Below are 25654 nucleotides of genomic sequence, written 5' to 3' on the forward strand. Positions count from 1 at the left end.
TGGTGTACAGCAATCTTTAAGTCATACCACAGATTCCCAATTGGATTGAGGTCTGGGCTTTGACTAGGCCATTCCAAGACATTTAAATGTTTCCCCTTAAACCACTCGAGTGTTGCTTTAGTAGTATGCTTAGGGTCATTGTCCTGCTGGAAGGTGAACCTCCGTCCCAGTCTCAAATCTCTGGAAGACTGAAACAGGTTTCCCTCAAGAATTTCCCTGTATTTAGCGCCATCCATCATTCCTTCAATTCTGACAGGTTTCCCAGTCCCTGCCGATTAAAAACATCCCCACAGCATGATGCTGCCACCAGCATGCTTCACTGTGGGAATGGTGTTTTTGGGGTGATGAGAGGTGTTGGGTTTGCGCCAGACATAGCGCTTTCCTTGAAGGCCAAAAAGCTCAATTTTAGGACCTTCTACCATATGTTTGGGGAGTCTCCCACATGCCTTTTGGCGAACACCAAACGTGTTAGTTAATTTTTTCTTTAAGCAATGTTTTTTTTCTGGCCACTCTTCCGTAAAGGCCAGCTCTGTGGAGTGTACGGCTTAAAGTGGTCCTATGGACAGATACTCCAATCTCCGCTGTGGAGCTTTGCAGCTCCTTCAAGGTTATCTTTGGTCTCTTTGTTGCCTCTCTGATTAATGCCCTCCTTGCCTGGTCCATGAGTTTTGGTGGGCGGCCCTCTCTTGGCAGGTTTGTTGTGGTGCCATATTCTTAAAAATGTTTAATAATGGATTTAATGGTGCTCCGTGGGATGTTCCAAGTTTCTGATATTTTTTTATTACCCAACCCTGATCTGTACTTCTCCACAACTTTTCCCTGACCTGTTTGGCTTGCTCCTTGGTCTTCATGGTGCCGCTTGCTTGGGGGTGCCCCTTGCTTAGTGGTGTTGCAGACTCTGGGGCCTTTCAGAACAGGTGTATATATACTGAAATCATGTGACACTTAGATTGCACACAGGTGGACTTTATTTAACTAATTATGTTACTTCTGAAGGTAATTGGTTGCACCAGATCTTATTTAGGGGCTTCATAGCAAAGGGGGTGAATACATATGCACGCACCACTTTTCCGTTATTTATTTGTTAGAATTTTTTGAAACAAGTTATTTTTTTCATTTCACTTCACCAACTTGGACTATTTTGTGTATGTCCATTACAAGAAATCCAAATAAAAATCAATATATATTACAGGTTGTAATGCAACAAAATAGGAAAAACGCCAAGGGGGATGAATACTTTTGCAAGGCACTGTATGGAATTTATTTCCTTCTTAATGCGTTTCAGCTAATCAGTTGTGTTGTGACAGGGTAGGGGGGATACACAGAAGATAGCCCAATTTGGTAAAAGACCAAGTCCATATTATGGCAAGAACAGCTCAAATAAACAAAGAGAAACGACAGTCCATCATTACTTTAAGACATGAAGGTCAGTCAATACGGAAAATGTCAAGAACATTGAAAGTTTCTTCAAGTGCAATCGCAAAAACCATCAAGCGCTATGATGAAACTGGCTCTCATGAGGACCGCCACAGGAATGGAAGACCCAGAGTTACCCCTGCTGCAGAGGTTAAGTTCATTAGAGTTACCTGCCTCAGAAATTGCAGCCCAAATAAATGCTTCACAGAGTTCAAGTCACAGACACATCTCAACATCAACTGTTCAGAGGGGACTGTGTGAATCAGGCCTTCATGGTTGAATTGCTGCAAAGAAACCACTATTGCTGCAAAGAAACCACTACTAAAGGACACCAATATGAAGAAGAGACCTGCTTGGGCCAAGAAACACGAGCAATGGACATTAGACTGGTGGAAATTTGTCCTTTGGTCTGGAGTCCAAAATTGATATTTTTGGTTCCAACCGCCGTGTCTTTGTAAAACATATTTGTAGTTCCCACCATAATGCATGGAGGAGGAGGAGGAGTTAAGGTGTGGGGGTGCTTTGCTGGTGACACTGTCTGTGAATTATTTATAATTCAAGGCACACTTAACCAGCATGGCTACCACAGCATTCTGCAGTGATACGACATCCCATCTGGTTTGGGCTTAGTCGGACTATCATTTGTTTTTCAACAGGACAATAACCCAACACACCTCCAGTCTGTGTTATGGCTATTTTACCAAGAAGGAGAGTAATGGAGTGCTGCATCAGATGACCTGGCCTCCAAAATCCCCCTACTTCAACCCAATTGAGATGGTTTGGGATGAGTCGGACTGCAGAGTGAAGGAAAATCATCCTACAAGTGCTCAGCATATGTGGGAACTCCTTCAAGACTGTTGGAAAAGCATTCCAGGTGAAGCTGGTTGAGAGAATGCCAAGTGTGCAAAGCTGTCATCAAGGCAAAGGGTGGCTATTTGAAGAATATCAAATATAAAATACATTTTGATTTGTTTAACACTTGTTTGATTACTACATGATTCCATATGTGTTATTTCATAGTTTTGATGTCTTCACTATTATTCGACAATGTAGAAAATAGTAAAAATTAAGAAAAACCCTTGAATGAGTAGGTGTGTCCAAACTTTTGACTGGAACTGTATGTCTTTGAACATAGGTCCAGCAACAATACCCAGATAATTTTACATGGCGATGGAAGTGGAGCCGATTTTGGGGTTGGATAATCCTTGTGAGAATCAAAGACAGTGGACATTAGGTAACATATTAAAATTGGCAGTATATATGGGCGAGAGCACAAATGATATTTAGGAATAGTCCAACTTTGTATCACGCCGCATTAAAACAATCGCTAAAGGGTGTATATTTGAGGGTTCTGTGTTGGTACAGTGTGTAGTTAATTTGTTATTGGCGTAAAAAGACGAAGAAACTCATACAGTGGGGAAAAAAAGTATTTAGTCAGCCACCAATTGTGCAAGTTCTCCCACTTAAAAAGATGAGAGAGGCCTGTAATTTTCATCATAGGTACACGTCAACTATGACAGACAAAATGAGAAAAAGAAATCCAGAAAATCACATTGTAGGATTTTTTATGAATTTATTTGCAAATTATGGTGGAAAATAAGTATTTGGTCACCTACAAACAAGCAAGATTTCTGGCTCTCACAGACCTGTAACTTCTTCTTTAAGAGGCTCCTCTGTCCTCCACTCGTTACCTGCATTAATGGCACCTGGTTGAACTTGTTATCAGTATAAAAGACACCTGTCCACAACCTCAAACAGTCACACTCCAAACTCCACTATGGCCAAGACCAAAGAGCTGTCAAAGGACACCAGAAACAAAATTGTAGACCTGCACCAGGCTGGGAAGACTGAATCTGCAATAGGTAAGCAGCTTGGTTTGAAGAAATCAACTGTGGGAGCAATTATTAGAAAATGGAAGACATACAAGACCACTGATAATCTCCCTCGATCTGGGGCTCCACGCAAGATCTCACCCCGTGGGGTCAAAATGATCACAAGAACGGTGAGCAAAAATCCCAGAACCACACGGGGGGACCTAGTGAATGACCTGCAGAGAGCTGGGACCAAAGTAACAAAGCCTACCATCAGTAACACACTACGCCGCCAGGGACTCAAATCCTGCAGTGCCAGACGTGTCCCCCTGCTTAAGCCAGTACATGTCCAGGCCCGTCTGAAGTTTGCTAGAGTGCATTTGGATGATCCAGAAGAGGATTGGGAGAATGTCATATGGTCAGATGAAACCAAAATATAACTTTTTGGTAAAAACTCAACTCGTCGTGTTTGGAGGACAAAGAATGCTGAGTTGCATCCAAAGAACACCATACCTACTGTGAAGCATGGGGGTGGAAACATCATGCTTTGGGGCTGTCATTCTGCAAAGCGACCAGGACGACTGATCCGTGTAAAGGAAAGAATGAATGGGGCCATGTATCGTGAGATTTTGAGTGAAAACCTCCTTCCATCAGCAAGGGCATTGAAGATGAAACGTGGCTGGGTCTTTCAGCATGACAATGATCCCAAACACACCGCCGGGCAACGAAGGAGTGGCTCGTAAGAAGCATTTCAAGGTCCTGCAGTGGCCTAGCCAGTCTCCAGATCTCAACCCCATAGAAAATCTTTGGAGGGAGTTGAAAGTCCGTGTTGCCCAGCGACAGACCCAAAACATCACTGCTCTAGAGGAGATCTGCATGGAGGAATGGGCCAAAATACCAGCAACAGTGTGTGAAAACCTTGTGAAGACTTACAGAAAACATTTGACCCGTGTCATTGCCAACAAAGGGTATATAACAAAGTATTGATAAACTTTTGTTATTGACCAAATACTTATTTTCCACCATAATTTGCAAATAAATTCATTAAAAATCCTACAATGTGATTTTCTGGATTTTCTTTTCTCATTTTGTCTGTCATAGTTGACGTGTACCTATGATGAAAATTACAGGCCTCTCTCATCTTTTTAAGTGGGAGAACTTGCACAATTGGTGGCTGACTAAATACTTTTTTCCCCCACTGTATATATGTGTGTGTGTGTGTATTTGTGTTGTATTGTGCAGGGCACATTTGAAAAAGAGATCCAGGCCTCAATATGTCTTCCCTGGTAAAATAAAGGTATCACCTGGAACCATAGATATAAAACCTGTGCCTGAAACATCAGAGACTGATGAACTTGGTCTAATAGGATCTCATCCCAGCCTGCTATAATGTTACTGATTTAAGACTGAAGTAAAAGTCAGCTATTATTGTGCTTATTTTAATGAATAGTTTTTAGAGCTTCCTCAAATTAATTTACAGTGGTTAATATGGAACCAATGTCTTGTAGATGGTCTGAATGTTTTCTAGCACTATGCGCAATACCGTTTTTTTTTTTATAAAAAGGTTGGAGTGTCTGTAAGGTGTTTTAGAAATAATTTTTGAATGAAACGGGACCAGTGAACATAACAATGATATTGGCAGTTACAGTGGCCTGTTTACTTTAACCCACCCCATCCGGAAATGTTTTAAAATATTAAATGATTACAAAAAATTGAATGGTGTGACAACAGTATTGTTTTTGAAAATGATTTTATTGTTAATCAAAAGCAGTGCATAGCTGAAATGTTATAAACAGTTAATGGCAGTGAATTAAAATATTTAGTTTGACTCAAAGCCTAAAATTATGGTTTTCCAATATTACTGGTTATACAAAAAACGATCAAACAAAATAACTGAGGAATGGTGCCCACATATGGATTTTACATGGTGTGTTGTTTTTTTTTACATTATACTTTTAAATCTGATGTCAAATTATTTATCTAACGTTAATAGTTGGGTGATGTGCAAAGTTTTTGCAACCAAAATCCCAGTCCAAATAAAAAAAAAATCATGTTTCCCAAATACGCATAGCTTCTTTAAATGCAGTACCTTTTCTGCTTGATTAAATCTACTTCAGATAACACTGGACCGTTGATTAGATTGAAGGTCATGATTGTGTGAGAAATGTACAGTCAAAGGTTTGTAAGATCGAAAATAACAGAAACCGAATCTGAGTCGGCTCATTCGAAACCAAATTAAATCCCTGAGATATAAATGCCATCTAATTAGAATGCATAAAAAACTCTATGCATCATATTCACATGGATCATAACTTTTAAACATTTTGGTCCCTGAGAGTCTTTGGTAACACTAGTGAAGGGATACTGTGACATAACAAAAACGTCAGCTTGCAGTTCTACTGATTATGAATGTAGCATATATGGCTAATGAATGTGTTATGAAGTCCTTATGTAGGTGCCCTTCAACTTTAAGTGTCACCAATGCCTGAAAATACATTGATTTGATTGATATTTGGCATTGCAGAAGAAATAATAAGATAAACTGATGCGCTTGTTGCGGTTTGGCCCTTCCGCTTCTGCCCAATTCCAAATCAACTCTTAGCCCCTAGCCCTAGGCATTTCTGGAAAAAATCTTATCGGTGTAAGAAATCCCTTACAGAAAAATCACATACATTTCACATGTGCTAACATGTGTTTCACATCTCTGCAGTTAGCAAAAGACTGCCATCTGCACTTCTATTTTAGTTAATCCGATTATTCTCTCATCATAGATTTCATATACTTATACATTTCATATACTTATTTAATAAAATAATTTTCCTTGATTGAATTTTTAACAAGCTGATATTTACTTTACTTAAACCCAAAGTGTAGGAATACAGGTGAAATCTGTAATTGACACCGACTTGGTGGTGTAGCAGGAAGGTCGGGATGCCGTGAACCAAGAGTTTGTGAGATCAAAACCCTATAAATACAATGTAATCATGTGTGTCAAATATGTACGTTGAAAACACTATGTTAAAAGCACTGTTTGTGTGTATCCTAACGACTCAATTTTGTTTGCAGGGCATCATCTGTGAAATCTCATTTGAAAAATATTCACGTGAAAGGTCATGTGATCACATGTAAAATCCACATGTGAAACTTCAGCGTTCCAAAAACACATGGCTTCACATCATTTCACAGGTGGACATTTCACCTGTGAAATCATGTTTTTTTTCCGTAAGGGATATGTTATTTGCTTGCCCTCGCCCTCTCATAGGCTAGGTGGAATTTCTTATTCACCAATCAAATCCTTTCAGATCTACACAAGAGCCTCTATTCGTGCATGGTTCTCCGGTCGATGGCAGGTGATTAGCAGGTGGGAGTGGCTTCCCTGGGCAATGATCAGGCCTGGATGCAGATGGCCCAATTGCCTTGGACATTCCCAAGGACCGAGCAGTCCAGGACAGCATAGATCATTGTTTTCACAGACCTCGTAGGGACACATGACTCCATCCAGGAGATGGAGGCGCCGGTAGCGATCTCACTACAAACACACACACACAAACACACACACACACAGATTGGCATACTAAATATACTAATGTAAGTATGAGCATCATCATGATGTGAGATCTTGGAGTTGTAAATCCTGTTACCTGTACAACTTTTCCCGGTATGACATGAAATTAGGCCCTTGCATGGCCATCCTCACGTCACGCAGGCTGAATGGGAACGGGTTGGTGAACTCCACCTTGACAAATACCTCCTGGTTCACTTGCGCTGGTCCACTCATCTGTTCAAATAGAGATAGTCCATTCACAACAATCTATGGTGATATAAGAAATTATAATCATCTAGGGATAATCAACTCTCCTGCGTTGGCTGCATGGATGGTTTTTGGAATGGCTGCTTGATCAAAGGCGAGGAGAGATGCAGCACTCCAGCAGCACAAATAAGGCTTCAATTGGGTACACTACTAATTTACATTAGCTCTTGGGGAAAAACTAAATATCTTTCAGATATACTTTTACAGAACACTTGAAGGGATAGTTTACCCAAATTACAAAATGACAGTTTTTCTTTCCATGTCAGCAGTCTATGGAAAAACATAAGAGAGCAATCCATGATTTGGTTTTGTTTACCTGGCCACTGTCACCAAATTACTGCTGACAAGGTAAGGAAACCAAAAGGTATTTTTCTTTTTTGGGCGAACTATCCCTTTAAGGGAATAAGGAAATACATCCTAATAAAGAGGACTAATGGAACTTCCAGACCCACCGAAAAGAACAGCTCGGGGCCTTCCAGGTTCACTATCTGCATGGCCGTCATGTCCTGGTTGTTCTCCATGCTCTTGGCCGTCACCACGAAGCGCAGATTGGACTGGCAACCCAGCTTGGGCATGTACTTCTGGGCCAGTACGACCACCTGTACCCTCGACGCTGTTGGTTACACGGAGACAGAGTTTTGACAATGAAACAAATTCAATCAACAACAGGAGTACATTTTTGGCAGCACATAACTTTTATAATAATTACCTGATAATTAATATTTTGATTATTTGGGATTCACCGTTGTTTACCATTTGGTACCAGGTTGTTACCTGTAAAGTCTTTTGATGTAAGTACTAGAGAGTATCCCATCATTACCTCACAATCTCTTACAATACAATACATACACACATACCTGCTGTAACAGGATGGTACCGTAAAGCTGTAAAATGACTGTAAAGCATTTTCTATTAGCAGTTGAGGATTTTATTTCAGAGGAGTGGTCTGAAAGCTTTGCAGGACTATCGTACAAAGTTGTGATACATGGAGACATTCTCAAGCCTATAAAGACATACAGTACAGTACGTATGTAAAGGGTCACCCCAGTTTCCACTCACTCTCCATGGGGTTCAGAGTGATGTCAAAGCTCTCCTGCTTGAACTGAGCTTTTTGGATGTTGGTGTAGTACACCGTGGAGCCCACCAGAAAGCCATGGATGGTGCGTGTGTCTTCACTCAGGTTCCTGAAGACCACAGCCATCTGGAAGTCATGGCCAATCATCACCGGCTCCACTGGTGTCTCCAGCGTCATCTCCACGTTAGCCTGTGGGATCTCCTGCTCGTCGTCGTCTTGCATATGTAGCTTGTAGGTTCTCTCGGCTTTCTTCATGGTCTCTTTATCCTTATCGCTGCCTGTGCATGTGTGGGGAGTTGGAGGGGAATAGAGTTAACATGGGACTGGTGGCCTAGGGTGGTCTAGTGATCTAAACCGCTCTCTTCGGAACACATATATCGCTGCAGCAACGGTTTGAATCCGGCCCACTGCTATTTTATCTTTTCTCTCTCTCTATCAAATACAATAGACAAAAAAATAAGAGAGGAGTGGGACTGCCCCACTCCTTAAAAAAACAACCATGGGACTGATATGAAACTCATTGGCAATTTTATTTCACCTATAGGAATATATATACTGTATAGCCCAGGACCTCCACAGCCCAGGACCTCCACATCTGGCTTCTTCTGAGACCAGCCACCCTGACAGCTGATGAAACTGAGGAGTATTTCTGTCTGTAATAAAGCCCTTTTGTGGGGAAAAACTCATTCTGATTGGCTGGGCCTGGCTCCCCAGTGGGTGGGCCTGGCTCCCAAATGGGTGGACCTATGCCCAGGCATTTGGAATCCATAGATTAGGACCTAATACATTTATTTCAATTGACTAATTTCCTTATATGAACTGTAACTCAGTAAAATCGTTCAAATAGTTCCATGTTGGGTTTACATTTTTGCAAAGTAATTTGAAAAGCAGTAATAGCAAAGTCATTTCTATACTTCATTCTTGTTGCATTAGTTTCATGAGATATTTTACAAATGTCACGATCGTTAACGGAAGATACGGACCAAGGCGCAGCGTGATAAGCGTACATTTTATTAAGTACTTAACTCACGACAAAACAACAAACGAGTGGATCCGCTGACTGGAGTTGGACCGGACCCCGGTGGAGCGGATTGCTCTGGCTCCGGAGTGGAGCAGCTGACCGGTGCCGGACCAGGCACCGGTGGAACAGGCACGGACCGTGCCGGACTGGACACACGCACCACTGGCTTGGTGCGTGTCGCCAGCCCGGTCCGGCCTGATCCTGCCCCTCGCACCAAGCCAGTGGTGCGTGTGTCCAGTCCAGTGGTGCGCGTCGTCAGCCCGGTCCGGCCCGTTCCTGCTCCCCGCACCAAGCCAGTGGTGCGTGTGTCCAGTCCGGCACGGTCCGTGCCTGTTCCACCGGTGCCTGGTCCGGCACCGGTCAGCTGCTCCACTCCGGAGCCAGAGCAATCCGCTCCACCGGGGTCCGGTCCAACTCCAGTCAGCGGATCCACTCCGGAGCCAGAGCAATCCGCTCCACCGGTGTCCAGTCCAGCTCCGGCCAGCGGCTCCAGTCCGGAGCCTGTACGGTTTGATCCACCGTCGTCGGGTCCAGCTCCAGTCAGCGGTGCCAGACCAGATCAGGGGCGCAACAGGGAGGTGGAGAGAAAGTGGTGGTCACGCCCGGAGCCGGATCCGCCTCCGAGGCGGAATGCCCACCCGGCCCCTACCCTGTTGTGTTTGTGTGGTGCGGTCGCAGTCCGCGCCTTTGGGGGGGGGTACTGTCACGCCCTGGCTCTGGGGACTCTGAAATGTTGAGCCAGGGTGTGTAGTTTCTGTGTTATATTTTCTATGTTGATGTTCTAGATCGTTTAGATCTATGTTGGCCAGGGTGGTTCCCAATCAGAGGCAGCTGTATGTCGTTGTCTCTGATTGGGGACCATACTTAGGCAGCGTGTTTGGCACTAGTCGGTGTGGGATCTTGTTCCATAAAGGTTTGTTTTGTGTAACCTAGGACTTCACGTATCGTTTGTTTGTTGTTTTGTGTCGTGTTAAGTACTTAATAAAATGTACGCTTATCACGCTGCGCCTTGGTCCGTATCTTCCATAAACGATCGTGACAACAAACTGCCAATAACAAACTTTAAACGTGCAGTTGCACCCTTGCCAGCCTACTCCATTGTCCAGGTGCCACATACCTTCTGGGTGTTTGTACGTCTCTGTAATGTCCATTGGCTCATAATTGTTTCCACCAATAGACTTCGTCACGAGTTTCCTGCCGACATAGGTTGTGTCCACGCTTAGTAACTCAGTTTTCCCAGTTTGTGGATTTAGCTTGTATTTGTGAACGTCGCTATTCACCTGAGGTTAAAATAAATAGATACATGTGAATATTAAGACTGATTTTAATTAAATAAAATGCATTGCAAGTAATAAAGCTTAACTGTGTTATGCTTCATAGTGGCATAGAATGACAATGAAGGTATTCAACAAAGTGTTACTGGTCAAGCATAAAGAAGATGTATTATTATTGTTTTACCTCAGCAAACACAAACGGGGCATCAAATTGATAGCTGAGCATTCCTTCCTTGATGGCTTTGACAGAGCAAGGTCCACAGCGGTAATATCCTGCAAAAACAATATCAACAACCCATGACCCTGTCTGTTTGACTTTTAAAGGGATAGAACACTTTTTAAAAAATATAATAGCTTATTTTCTACTTCCCTAGGGAGCTGTTGTTTCATCCAACCCGTTTTGATATGTCGTTAGCTGGTTATTTAGCATTGTCTAGCATATATTGGCTAGCATTTTTTCAGAATATAGTAATGCTATTGGAAACAGATTGTATTAGTTATCAGGGCATTGCTACATTCTCCAAAAATGCTAGCCAGGAGAATCTGGATGTTGTTAAATTACTTAGCGATCATTTTCAATCAATGCTTTTCAGAGCCATTTTCTTCATTTTATTAATTTTAAGTGGCGCAGTGGTCTAAGGCACTGCATCGCAGTGCTAGCTGTGTCACTAGAGATCCTGGTTAGAATCCAGGCTCTGTCGCCGCCGGCCGCGACCGGGAGACTCATGGGCGGCGCACAATTGGCCCAGGGTCGTCCAGGGTAGGGGAGGGAATGGCCGGCAGGGATGTAGCTCAGTTGATAGAGCATGGCGTTTGCAACGCCAGGGTTGTGGGTTCGATTCCCACGGGGGGCCAGTATAAAAAAAATATGTATTCACTAACTGTAAGTCGCTCTGGATAAGAGCGTCTGCTAAATGACTAAAATGTAAATGTAAATGTCATAGTTGACATGTAGCTATGATGAAAATTACAGGCCTCTCATCTTTTTAAGTGGGAGAACTTGCACAATTGGTGGCTGACTAAATACTTTTTTTCCCCACTGTAATTCCCAATTTCTTCTAAAATAAGTTGAAATTGAAAAAAATCTTTGGTGAAATGACATAGACAAAATTATTACCATCCAAGAGCTAATACCTGGTTGCACAGCCTTTGGCCAAGATAACTGTCAACAAACGCTTCTTGTAGCCATCAATGAGCTTGCTGCACCCCCCCCCCAAAAAAATCCTCAGCTGCAAACTGCTCCAATTCCGCAATATTTTAGGGATGTCTTCCACCAAGTGCTGTTTTCAGTTCTCGCCATAGCTTTTCGATGGGATTCAGATCTGGACTCAATACTGTCCACTCCAAAATAGTCCGGCTTTTCTTCTTGAACCATTCCTGGGTGCTTTCTGATGTGTGTTTTGGGTCGTTGTCCTGCTGGATGACCCCCAACCTTCGACGGAGACTCCTTTTCTGGACACTGATGACTCACAAAGGTCTCTAGCAAACAGATGCGATGCTGTAATTCTGATTTATAATTACCATATTTATCTGCAATCTGTAGGGCTGATCATTTTAGTTATCATTTTGCATAGCAATGCACCATAATCCGTTTTTCCCCAACATTCACAATCCCTGCAGCCCATAGACACGTTTTTCCTTTTCATGACTCATCTTTCACTGGGTCTGAAGCAGAGGGATCTGGCCCACAGATTCAACATCCACCAGCAGACTGTGAGCTGCATCGTGACAACATGGGACAACTTTCTTAACACATTTCTTTGTTTCAGCCCTATATGGAGGCTCTGTCAGTGACAAGGAGATCCTGAAGCAGTCCGACATCGTTTCTCTGCTGAAACCAGGGATGGCCATAATGGTGGACAAAGGTTTCCTTGTGGACGACTGTGTGCCCTGCAAGGCCTTTTGATCAGCTTTCCTCTGAAAGAGAGCGCAGATGCCAGCAGCAGAAGTCAGGGAGACGCAATACATCTCGGCTGATGGTCCCCGTGTAGCGGCTGATTCGTAGATTGAAGGAGCACAAGCTGTTTGACACTGTCATCCCTCTCTCCATCGCTGGGAGCATCAACCAGCTCTACACCGTTGCCTACCTCCTCATTAACTACCAGAATGGGCCCCTGGTCAAAGTACTAGTGAAGCTGTCAATTTCAATACTATTAGACTGGTAACTGATTTCCCTGTTTGTGTTTCTGCTTCAGTTTATGTTCATTGTTGAAAGTCTATAGCCTGTGTTTAACAGCTACATTCAGAACCTCTCTTGAATATAAATTCCATTATGTAGGCCTGCACTCTACGATTTTGTCCAGTGTTCTCACTAACAAACCAACATGTTTCCCCAAAACATTTGACATCACTATCATTTTAACTACATTGTTGGATTCAGGGGGATAAAACAGTTATCAACTGTTTTCATAATCTAAAGCCTTATAATTCATAACATTAGGAAACATCTGCTGAAATAATCACAGATATGGTGAAGATGTACAAAAGGTGTTTTAGCTTGTAAGATTACAAATCATTAGAGAGAAACAACAAGAAGGCACAACGGACATTTGTAATTAATATTTTAACAAGTCATCTCTGGAAAAAAGTTATATATTTATTTAAATGTAAATTACACATTTGCATACATTTCGACGAGGAGATCGTTAGGCATCTCTGCAAGTAAGAGTAAAAAAATTAATGGTTAACCTTCTCTCTGATTGCTTCCCAAACTTGCCGATCTCTGTGGATGCGCTGGATCAGCATGTCCTCCTGGGCATACACCACAAAAATAACACCACTCCAACCCTGAGATCAGCATCTGACCTTGCACCTGCCAGTGGTTTGCATGCTGGTGTACCATTCTGGGCCTTGAGGTAAGGGCAGACCACGTAGCTCTTGACATTTGGGCACTCTCTCTCAAATGATGGACGCTTTGTGGGGTCATAGATGAGCCCATCAGGAGATGCCCCAAGCCAAGGGGCATCTGGGTGGATAAGAAATCCTCAGGGGTAATAGTTGACATTCTGGAAAAAACGGTATTCCTCCACAGCAGAAGAGTCCATCTCCAGACCTCTCTTCATCTCTGCAGACAGATAAGTTCCCCTGAGGATTCTGTCAGCCAGGTGTTCTGCAGAACTCTGCACCCTCACATGGCAGACCTCTCTGAAGCGGGAGGAGGTTATCCGTGGCTTGCGAAGGTGATGCCACTCCAGCGATAAGCTCTGCTCTCTCGTAGCACTCAACTTTGTGGGTCGTTTCCAGTGTAGTTGCCAGCCCATGTGTAGGAATTCATGCTCACTATGGACAAACGACTACACAGCTGGGTCAAGGCTGTAACCATCAAATGGCAGAGGTTGTGAAGGGGGGGCATCTTCATTGTGAAGTGATGTTGCAAGTTGTTGTAGCAGGCTGCTGGTATGCCAAGATGTTCCCTGCCTGGATGTCAGAATCCACTAAATGGGACCTCAGTGGACATGTCCATTGTAGTGACCAAAGGGGCTGTAGCGTTGACGAAGTCCCTGTACACCTCTGCCACTTGGAGGACAGAGAAGTCAGAACCCCCACCCCCCTATAAATGGTATTCCTGTGATAAAGACAAATAAATTATTTCAGTCATAGGGCCTGTAGCAACTGATAATGTAATAAAATGCCAATATTGTAATAGCTGCTAATAATGTAATAACTTTTGCATTTATAATGTAATAAATGCTGATAATATAATAAATTGCCAATAATGTAATAAATATGCTGAACGCATAACGTAATAACGTTTCTGCGTATAATTAATAATGATTACATTGTGTTATTATAAAATGATGAAGTGGCAACAACAACAAATATTCATGAATAGTGTAATAACTTTAACCAATAATGTAATATTCAAAATTTTTCCCATGCATATCAAGTGTCATGCTTCAGTAATAGCTTACGACACACCAAACCACATTCCTGAATCCTAGCACTAAACCTGACTATAGCAGTAATATCAAGACTTTCAAATGACACAATTGACCCGCCAATAAGTACTGTGCAGTTTGCGAATGATTCGTTCTCTGTGAACAACTATTTTTACTGACTCGAGAGTCACGATTCGTTTTTCTGAATGACTTGTTTATTTTAGTCGTTTGTTTGACCTGCTAGTGCTGGCCGCAATGAGTCCTACAGCAGGATTAATACACGCTCCTCCGGCTCAGCGGCTCCAGAGATGTGCTCCGAACACCAACTGTCTGTCATTTGCTAGCAGGGAAATAGATAATGAGCATAGAGAAGAAAAATACATGTTTAGAACTGATAATTGATCGCATGGTGGAAGAATGACTGCAATTAAATGATTATTGAACGTTATGATGGACACAGCTTTGTAGAACAAAAACATACACAGTTCGAGTTCGTGAACGACCGTTTTACCAACTTGCCTATCCTATGTAACCACTCGATTCTTGACTGATACGCATACACAGGACCATCGGGTTCAGGCGAGTGCCCCGTTTATTGTCTGGCTGGCAATAAAGCACGCAACGTAGGTGTTCAAGTTAGAATCAGACGATTATGAATTTACATTCCTCCAGCTCCATCTTCGCCATAATCCGAAATGAAAGGGCAAACATGGCTATAATAACACAATGTGATCCTATAGTTTTACATAATTTAAAAGAATAGAACCCATTTTTTTCTTTTAGGGAGAGATTGAAATGTATACAATAGTTACCTGGAGGAAAATGGGGGAGTGTCATGCTTTTTCAATTTCAGTCAGGGGGAGGGTTTAGTGTTAATTTTTGTATTTAGTCCAGGGGAGGGTCATGTCATTTGTAATCAATGAAATGTCATATTTCTCAGGGTTTGAGAATGAGTTGCTTATTATTGTATCTCATGTGTGCCTGATGCTGCCCATCATCTCTGATTCTCTGCTGGGCGCACAATATCAAGTGCACCTAGAGTGGTCTCAATAAAATGATCCATAGCCTATACTATAGGCCAGGGATCATCAACTACATAAATGTGTTGGCCGAATCAAAATAATTTGTAGACTGCAAATTGACCGCAAGAAGCCCAAGCAGATATAATATTTGACTAAGACATAATCATTTCAAACCTTGCTTACATTTGTATATGATCACGTGTCTCTCTATTATATGTGGAAATAATTGGGTACAGATTTCCCAAATGAAAATCACTGGGAGCTGATATCCTGGTATTTTAAAAATGTTTTATGTACAACAATGAAAGTGCCAAATAAAACCACCCGCGGGCCACCAGTTGGGTAACCCTGCTATAGGCTATAGGCCCAAGTTATACAAAGAGCATGCTCGGAGAAGCACGGGGCAAAGTTATATTTCTAAGAAAATGTACTTCTTTCCTGAGTTTTTGCGCTGCTGGGATGGTGTATATAAAACTGCAGTACACACTGCAATGGATAGGCGTTCCCAACCATGAGCCCAGGTCAGCCCTGCTCTTGCTGATGTAAACCCTTTTGTGCTGCCTAACCAATGACTGCTGTGTACTTCAGGAGGTGAGTCAATTTGTTAAAAAAATGCAATATCTGTGTGCACGGACTGGGCCTACGGATCTCCTGTTGATTGAGTTTGAGAAGGAGAGCATGAAGATGAAAAGGAGGACTGAAGGTAAGCTTGCTATTGCTATAATTGATTTTAATAAAAAACTATTTGTTTCGTTGCCCCTGATGAAGCTATTTATGAGAGTTATTGACCTCACAATAAGTCATTTTCGAGAAATGTACCTAACTTACATTACTTTGTAGTGGTAGCCGCGGAGATGTACAGCACATGGGTGCAGAAAGTAGGCTAATTCGAGAAGGCCTAATTCATTTAAACAGTTTTAATTTTAATTTGACTTTAGGCTACTAACAACAAGAAGCCTATTTCTTCCTATTCAAGAAATAAGAGGTAGGCCTACCCGTTTGACAGATGGAATTATAGTCTACTATCCATAGATTTTGTCAGCCAATTCTTTCAGTCACCATTAGCGTTGAATATTTTCCCAGTACACATGTTCCATCCCAAGAATAATTCAATTTTCTGCCAAGTAACCCGGTATTTCCCACCAAAACTGGAAGTGTCATTCAAAAGCTTAGAAATATGTCTGGATTTGATTAGAGCTTTGATCGGCATGAAAATTCAAGCCTGGTGCTCCCTGAACCTGATGAGCCATATATTAAATACATTTTATGAGCCCTACATTAAAGATATTCTATGAGCCCAAGCCCAAAAAAAGCCCAAATGATTGTGCTGTTATCCAATGCATAACCCATGATATATAGGCTACCGCACATTACGCATGACAGAAAAACATAAAAGCCCATAGATGTAGCTATGCTCTCTTGGGTAAATAAATTAAAGAAGCTCCAGTAATATTTTTTAGTGTGGACTGTATCACTGGACTGTATTGTTTTATACTGTATTATATGGACTGTAATTATGCACCTCGCGCAAACCATGAAGCTGGGATAGAACATGCCATACTAGTGCAGGACATGCGGCCTACAAAGTTACAATTATAGGCTAGCGAATTTTATTTTATTTTTAAATATAATAGGGCCTATTTTACATTTGTATAAGTAGTAGGCTGACGCGTATATACAGTACCGTTCATAATATTTCCCCTAATGTTATTAGCCTACCTCCTTTTTCTCTCTCTATTGTTGCTTCATTCCTTTCTCGCTTTCAACAGTTAATTTAAATACATTTTGATGTCCTTATCATCATCATTCTAATGACATGCTTGAATAATATAGGACTAGAATAAGATGCAGATGGCTTTCACTCCTCTTCAGGAAGATTGAAACATTATGGTCTGAATAAATAACTGCTATAGTCTACCGCAATTGCGCATTCTCTGTTCTTTCAAACTACCCGTGGGTTCTATGGGCTGCTGTATTTAACATTCAGCAAACAAGAGTTTGCATCCCTCTTCAAATAGTCTATTAGTATAAGAAATCCTAAAGAAAAATGTCCAGCAAGCTATTCTAGTTTAGCTTTTCCTGGGACTCCAAGAGCTAAGGAGCATTTTTTAAGGAGAGAGGCCAGCAGAGCACAGGTGCATATTGCGCAAGAGACAGAGGCTATAAGTCATTAGCCTATTATGCATAACTGCGCTCCATACTGAGATGAGCTGTCTGTCCGCATCCTGAGCGTTGATGATTGATCATGCAGATAGCTGAGAAAAGGCCTTAGAGAAGCCAGATTTAGACATTGCATATAATTTAACAGTTCCATTTCATGTCATGCTGTTCATAGAAATAATGTATTATAATTTACCAGTTTCTTAGAGTTATTTATTCCTGGAAAAGGGAGTGGGTTTGGGTGGGAATTTTCGGTAAATCTTGTTAACCCGGTTCCCGCTATTCAACCCTGGTCACCATGCACCCCTTAAATATCTCAGTGTCAGTGAAGAGCTTGGTGTGTTAAGTTAAAACAAGGGCTCGAATTGGGGGGTATCTGAGGGTATTGTGGCTATTGTTAAATAAAATGCTAAAAGCATAGGCCTACCCCTTGTTATCTTAAGATTAAAACATTAAAAAATTGACCTGATTATATAAAGCGGTCTATAACGACACTTTAGTCCGCAATGCTTTATGTTAGAAACAAACTGTAAAATACCGGGGAAATACGTGACCGATGCATATGGTATATCTTTGGTTTGTCTCTATGATATTCAGATGCTGCACTACAACCTTCTATATGAGACAAAAAAATCGACTTTACTTGGGACAAACAACAATTTATTTTGTTTTATTGGCTGGGTGGAATTGTCGCCATCTTGCTTTTACCTATCCCTTTTGGATCTACACAAGGGTCTAGAGTGTAGGGACCACTAGGGATTGTTTCTGGATTGGCATAATCTCATGTAGCTCTTGTAACTGAGGCATATTGGCTACACAATCAAATGTATTTATTTAATTGTAAAGCAGTTGTCAAAGACTAGCTCAGGTTATGATAAATGCTCAACATTTTACCTCACTCAGCCAGTCTCTTTGGGTCTTGCTGACAGGACCACTATCCTGTTAACAGGGCCTGGCTTCACACCCTAGGAATACCAAGGGGCACTAAGAACAACACATTCACATCACTCATTTATATTATTCATATTAGCTTTCGATAACCATCCACAAAGCCTTACCATTGTTCTTGGCTTGTGCCACCTCTGGTCACTTTCAGTGCAACTATGGACAGGGGGAACCGCACCAATCCAAAGTTGTGAGTAGTGGGCTGTCTGGTAGAGCAGTTCAACTGTGTGGTTGCACAAAGTAGTCCCAGCAACACAGGAACAGTGGGCCAGGATGACAGGGAGTGAGTCCTTTAACACAATCTGTGAAGATAATGAAAGGATAAAACAATAATTATTTCAATAACAGTGCTGTTCAAATGTAAGTCAAGAATAATAGAAACAGAATGACAACACAAAGAAAAAGATCCTCAAACTAGTTTCTGGGGAGCCTATCCTAAATTCACAAGTCAATTATTTTGAATATGACCGTTAAACTGTACTATGTTGACAACACTAGAATCAATTTCCAAGTAGCCTCACCATTATTTTAAGACACTTATGAATCCACAGGAACTTGTTTATAACAACCAGAAAAGTAAAGCTTTGTGCTTACTCTGTTCATCCTACTCTCAAACTGTGTGGCTTTTCAGATTTCCTCATTGACCTGTAACAAGTCGCCCTCACGCTGATCTCTCTTGTCACCTGATCTTTATTGGAAACTGAGAAATACAAATAAATAGAACAACTTATCCTTTTAGAAAAAAATTCTGCTCATCAATATCAAAATCAAGGGGAACTGACCTAATAACAAATGGGTAGTTTTAACCCATCTAGATAGATAACTAAGAATATGATCTAAAGTATAGCTAGCAAGATAAATTGAAAACGTTAGTCAAGCTGAGAGACTGAAAGCTTGCAGCTAGCTAGCTAGTTGAGAATACTCACCCTCGTAGTTGTCGATGTAACTCGATATGTACATCCATTCTCTTTTTACGTTTTTGAAGCAACAGCTGATGCTCTCACGATACGGAACATTGTTCACCGTAATACGGGGGAGGTCTTGAAGGCAACGGGTGTAGAAAGACATTTCGTGTTTACTGTGTTTTGACAGCTGTCAGTACAGAAGATCGCGTCAGGTGGTACACAGGAAGTCGCTGGGCTGATGGAGCTTAAAAGTGGAAGTGGGCGTGCATCAATGGAATTAGATTTTCATAATTGCAAGCTAGGACTGATGGTTTGGTTAGCCAAGATAGCAAGTGTGTTTGTTTGGTTACCAAGGCAACTACTCATGTAGCTACACTATATAGTGAACTTGCTAGCTACTTAAGAGGATGTTGAACACATTTCAATTATAGCCTTGGTATAAGAGGGATAATCAACTTGGGACTCATAACGCAACTCTGTGGAAGGTTAGTTCCACTCTGCTAATGCGTCGTGGAACACACCTTCCACGTCGTTCATTATTTTCCATAGAACGCATAGCCCCTAGTTGATACTCTGAGATGATATTCAAGAAATAATAAGGAATTCCCCTTGACCACGCCCACAAATTGGGGAAAACAAACATTCTTTCCAATTGACCCCCATTTTAAAAAAGCAAACTTTGCCATCTATTTTTTTTGTTATACAGAAACAACAAAATATGACCATGTGGTGAATGTTGGACGGAGTCAGGCGCAGGAGTAAAATAACTGGATTCAGATGTATTCCTTCCAGACATACAATGAGCCTACAACGGCAATCGAAACAGGTACAGGGGAAAGAATCCTCCCTGACCAAACACAGTCTCAGAAAATACAATAAATGTAATGACACAGGGGAAAATCAACACTAGCTAAATAAATGAGAGAGTATCTCAACCGAGCTACTCTCCTCCCACATAGAACAATCACTCACAAAGACAAGGGGGCAGAGGGAACACTTATACACAGACTAATTAGGGGATGAGCAACCGGTGTGTGTGATTGACAAGACAAGACAAGAGGAGTGATGAGAATGGGAGCGGCAGTAGCTAGTAAACCGGTGACAACGAACGCCGAAACCTGCCCGAACAAGGAGGGTAGGCAGCCTCGGCGGAAGTCGTGACAGACGAAATGCTGCTGTGTTGTTCAATGTACATGTAACCAGGCCAAAAATCCCGACCTGTGGTTCCCAATGGTCCCAGGTAGGGATATAGAGCCTGCGAGAAGAGCCCTGTGGCTTCAGGCTATTTGGCATGGGAGAGTTGGAAATGTGGGGAGCTGTGTGTGGAAAATATTTATTCACAGGTAAGACATTTAACTTGATTAGTATAGTCCATTTGTAACTCCACTCACTACTTGTAGCTGTATAGTCCGTTTGTTTGTGTTGTTGGTCTTGGCAAGCTTAACTAGTCACTCAAATTGCTGCTAGCACCGCCATTAAAAGGGGCATGAGGGAAGCCCTACAATATTACATTTTTTCTAAGTAGTGACAACGCCCAATGTTGAAAAGTAATCTTTAGACATGTTGTGCTTTTCTTAAAGGTAGTTTTGTAATTGACTAAAACAAGCAGACAACAAGAAAATTGCGTTTGAAAAAAGTGAAGTTTTTGTTGTGAGCCAATTGGGTAACCACAGGTTGTTTTCCCCACAGGCGGGTAGGGCAGCAACGTTCTATCTAATACTGACTGGGACTATTACATAATGCTCATTCAGGAGCTAACATGGCTGCCATTTAAATGTTGTAGTGCTATGTGAATGCATCATAATGCAGAAACCTCAATGTCCCAACTCTCTAAACACGTGGCTCTGGATATAGCGTGAAGTGTGTAGGATATCTTATTTTGCAACAAAACACATTCTAAAGCACATCTACAGTAAATGTTTTAAAAGTATGAGAACAGCCATAATTCATATACATAGAAAGGGCCCAAGAGCATTCATTTCAGATGAATAAATGCAAATGTGAAAACATTTGCGTTTATCACATTTTGGAATCAAAACCTTCACATACAGTGGGGTCCATAAATATTGGTACCCTTGATAAAGATGAGCAAAAAAGACTGTATAAAATAAATGATTCTAATACAAACACTGAGCTACTGTATATTGTATAAAAAATATATACACTGCTCAAAAAAATAAAGGGAACACTTAAACAACACAATGTAACTCCAAGTCAATCACACTTCTGTGAAATCAAACTGTCCACTTAGCAAGCAACACTGATTGACAATACATTTCACATGCTGTTGTGCAAATGGAATAGACAACAGGTGGAAATTATAGGCAATTAGCAAGACACCCCCAATAAAGGACTGGTTTTGCAGGTGGTGACCACAGACCACTTCTCAATTCCTATGCTTCCTGGCTGATGTTTTGGTCACTTTTGAATGCTGGCGGTGCTTTCACTCTAGTGGTAGCATGAGACGGAGTCTACAACCCACACAAGTGGCTCAGGTAGTGCAGCTCATCCAGGATGGCAAATCAATGCGAGCTGTGGCAAGAAGGTTTGCTGTGTCTGTCAGCGTAGTGTCCAGAGCATGGAGGCGCTACCAGGAGACAGGCCAGTACATCAGGAGACGTGGAGGAGGCCGTAGGAGGGCAACAACCCAGCAGCAGGACTGCTACCTCCGCCTTTGTGCAAGGAGGAGCAGGAGGAGCACTGCCAGAGCCCTGCAAAATGACCTCCAGCAAGCCACAAATGTGCATGTGTCTGCTCAAACGGTCAGAAACAGACTCCATGAGGGTGGTATGAGGGCCCAACGTCCACAGGTGGGGATTGTGCTTACAGCCCAACACCGTGCAGGACGTTTGGCATTTGCCAGAGAACACCAAGATTGGCAAATTCGCCACTGGCACCCTGTGCTCTTCACAGATGAGAGCAGGTTCACACTGAGCACGTGACAGAGTCTGGAGACGCCGTGGAGAACGTTCTGCTGCCTGCAACATCCTCCAGCATGACTGGTTTGGCGGTGGGTCAGTCATGGTGTGGGGTGGCATTTCTTTGGGGGGCTGCACAGCCCTCCATGTGCTCGCCAGAGGTAGCCTGACTGCCATTAGGTACCGAGATGAGATCCTCAGACCCCTTGTGAGACCATATACTGGTGCGGTTGGCCCTGGGTTCCTCCTACTGCAAGACAATGCTAGACCTCATGTGGCTGGAGTGTGTCAGCAGTTCCTGCAAGAGGAAGGCATTGATGCTATGGACCGCCCGTTCCCCAGACCTGAATCCAATTGAGCACATCTGGGACATCATGTCTCGCTCCATCCACCAACGCCACGTTGCACCACAGACGGGCGGATGCTTTAGTCCAGGTCTGGGAGGAGATCCCTCAGGAGACCATCCGCCACTTCATCAGGAGCATGCCCAGGCATTGTAGGGAGGTCATTTACATTTTACATTTTAGTCATTTAGCAGACGCTCTTATCCAGAGCGACTTACAGTTAGTGAGTGCATAATTTATTTTATTTTATTTTGCATACTGGCCCCCCGTGGGAATCGAACCCACAACCCTGGCGTTGCTCTACCAACTGAGCTACATCCCTGCCGGCCATTCCCTCCCCTACCCTGGATGACGCTGGGCCAATTGTGCGCCGCCCTATGGGTCTCCCGGTCACGGCCGGCTACGACAGAGCCTGGATTCGAACCAGGATCTAGTGGCACAGCTAGCACTGCAATGCAGTGCCTTAGACCACTGCGCCACTCGGGAACGAGGAGGCCACACACACTACTGAGCCTCATTTTGACTTGTTTTAAGGACATTACATCAAAGTTGGATCAGCCTGTAGTGTGGTTTTCCACTTTAATTTTGAGGGTGACTCCAAATCCAGACCTCCATGGGTTGATACATTTGATATCCATTGATAATTTTTGTGTGATTTTGTTGTCAGCACATTCAACTATGTAAAGAAAAGTATTTAATAAGATTATTTCATTCATTCAGATCTAGGATGTGTTGTTTAAGTGTTCCTTTTATTTTTTTGAGCAGTGTATATAAATGTTATTATACTAATACAATTGCTCATGTCATATGACCATACAGTAGCACCACCTGGAGTTTAATAAACAGCATTGGCACATGGATTGGAACCAGTGCTGTGGTCAGCGGACATGAAAATGAGGCTCTTTGGCCACGCACACCAGGTTTGGTGTTGAAAAACAGAAGCATATGTAGAAAAGTGCCTCATACATATGGTAAAATAAGGTGGTGGATCTTTGATGTTTTGGGACTATTTTGCTTCCACTGGTCCTGGGGCCTTTGTTTAGGTCAATTGCATCATGAACTTTACCAAGTAACAGGACATTTTAGGCAAAAACCTGGTTGCTTCTGCCACAAGGCTGACACTTCGCCGCAAGTGGATCTTCCAGCAAGATAATAATCCCAAGCACTAATCAAAATCCACAAAGAAATGGTTAATTGAGCACAAAATCAACCTGTGGTTTGAATTGAAGAGGGCAGTCCATAAGCGCAGATGAAAGATATCAAAGATCTGGAAAGATTCTTTATGGAGGAATGGTGGTCTAAGATCACTCCCGACGTGTTTGTTCTCCAATCTCATAAAACATTGAAAGGCTTAGTGTCGTTATCCTTGCAAGGGGAGGGTGCTAGAGTATTGAAAACAGGAGTGGCAATAATTTTGACCCCTATCTTTTTTAGATTGTTTTGTATTACTTGTTAAACAAAATATATTTCGCTGAGCAATTGTATTAGTATAAAAAAACAATTTATTATTTTTTTGCATACAATATAGCTCAGTATTTGTATTATTTATTTAGCCTAGTGGTTATCAAGGGTGCAAATTATTATGGAACACACTGTATCTTAAATGGTAGTGTTTTCATTAATTTGATTATGCAATTTTGAAGCCCATTCTAAGCCTGCAAAATGTGTATACAGAAGTGAAAATTAGGTCTCCCTCTCCCATCATCCTATTTTCTCTCTTACCATCACTGGTTTCCTGGGGGGTTGCATCCACCACCTGCCAGCCACCTAAGTCCTGGTCTGCGGGGAGGTCAGATCTGGACAGGTAAGCCTCGTTCCAGCAATGGTAGTTCCTGTGGAGACAATGTACACCTCTCACAAACACTATCTGGCATCCTGCACCTCTCACAAACACTATCTGGCATCCTGCACCACTCAGAAACACTTGCTGGCTTCCTGCACCACTCATGAACTTACTTACATTAACTTACTACATTCGCACACACTGTGTGTATGTATGTATGTATGTATGTATATATATATATATATATATATATATGTATATATATATATATATATATATATATATATATATATATATATATATATATTTTTTTTTTTTCTGTTGTATTTTTGACTTTATATTTTGTTTACCCCATATGTAACTCTGTGTTGTTTTTTATCGCACTGCTTTGCTTTATCTAGGCCAGGTCGCAGTAGTAAATGAGAACTTGTTCTCAACTGTCTTACCTGATTAAATAAAGGTGAAAATAAAAAATGAACATGAAATGAACACTATCTGGCATCCTGCACAACCATTTTCTTTTTGGAGCACGACCCAGTGATATAAAGATAACAGGGACATGTAGTCCATTTCACCCCCCACCACGCTATGACTAAACTGTTCTTACAGTACGTAGAGTGAAATAAATATTGAAGATATAGAAACCTACGTTCTGGGATTTCATTTTCATTCAATACAAATGGATAAGCAGAAATATAACTACCAGATAGAGTCCCTGGTAAGGCGCTCGTTCAGTTCAAGTTGATTTCCCACAGAGTTGAAGATGAGATCCGTGATTATGTTCCCTGTGTTGTCGTGGGCGGAGTTGAAGTTGCTGACCACCCTGGCAGGGATTCCCAGGCACCGCAAGACTGGGGAAGGGGAGGGGACACCGTTAAAGAGGCAACACTTCAAAATAAGCACAAATTAATTAACATGCAGTCGTTAACAGGAATGCATGTTTAACTAATACATTCAATCAATTGATTAGAGTGGATTTATGGACATAACATTCAGAAGTGTGTTTGATTTGCACAGCAGCGGGCCTTGTGAGGAAACTGCTTCCTATTTTTTTCTGTCAGTGGGAAATGGGCTTTGGGGTTTGTTCACCTTAATTACACATTTTCCACATCTTATGCATACCTAGAAAGTGGCCTATGGGCCAGACTAGTCAGAAAACCGAGATTTGTATATCGAGCTATGGCTTAGCATTAGCATCTATGGCAGTGGCTGTTGGTGCCGTTTTAAGATGAGGTAGGATTATTTAGTTTTTTATGAGCATGGCCTTATTTCTATTACAGCATATTGGATG

General features: G+C 42.0%; 1 protein-coding gene across 1 annotated transcript in view; it reads right to left on the reverse strand.

Annotated features, from left to right (window-relative positions):
- Window positions 1-4960: 4960 nt before the first annotated feature.
- The window catches only part of LOC121549550 (coagulation factor XIII A chain-like), a 36798-nt gene continuing 16104 nt past the window's right edge, over window positions 4961-25654 (reverse strand). Inside the window, exons 7-14 of the mRNA XM_041861349.1 lie at window positions 25067-25214; window positions 24303-24412; window positions 10593-10681; window positions 10252-10414; window positions 8098-8391; window positions 7491-7651; window positions 6869-7005; window positions 4961-6756 (exon numbers count right to left, since the gene is read on the reverse strand). Coding sequence (XP_041717283.1) covers window positions 6615-6756; window positions 6869-7005; window positions 7491-7651; window positions 8098-8391; window positions 10252-10414; window positions 10593-10681; window positions 24303-24412; window positions 25067-25214 — 1244 coding nt within the window. The 3' untranslated portion in view covers window positions 4961-6614. The remainder of the gene's footprint in view (window positions 6757-6868; window positions 7006-7490; window positions 7652-8097; window positions 8392-10251; window positions 10415-10592; window positions 10682-24302; window positions 24413-25066; window positions 25215-25654) is intronic.

The sequence above is a fragment of the Coregonus clupeaformis genome, chromosome 34 (assembly GCF_020615455.1).
Source record: "Coregonus clupeaformis isolate EN_2021a chromosome 34, ASM2061545v1, whole genome shotgun sequence".
Classification (NCBI taxonomy): Eukaryota; Metazoa; Chordata; class Actinopteri; order Salmoniformes; family Salmonidae; genus Coregonus; species Coregonus clupeaformis.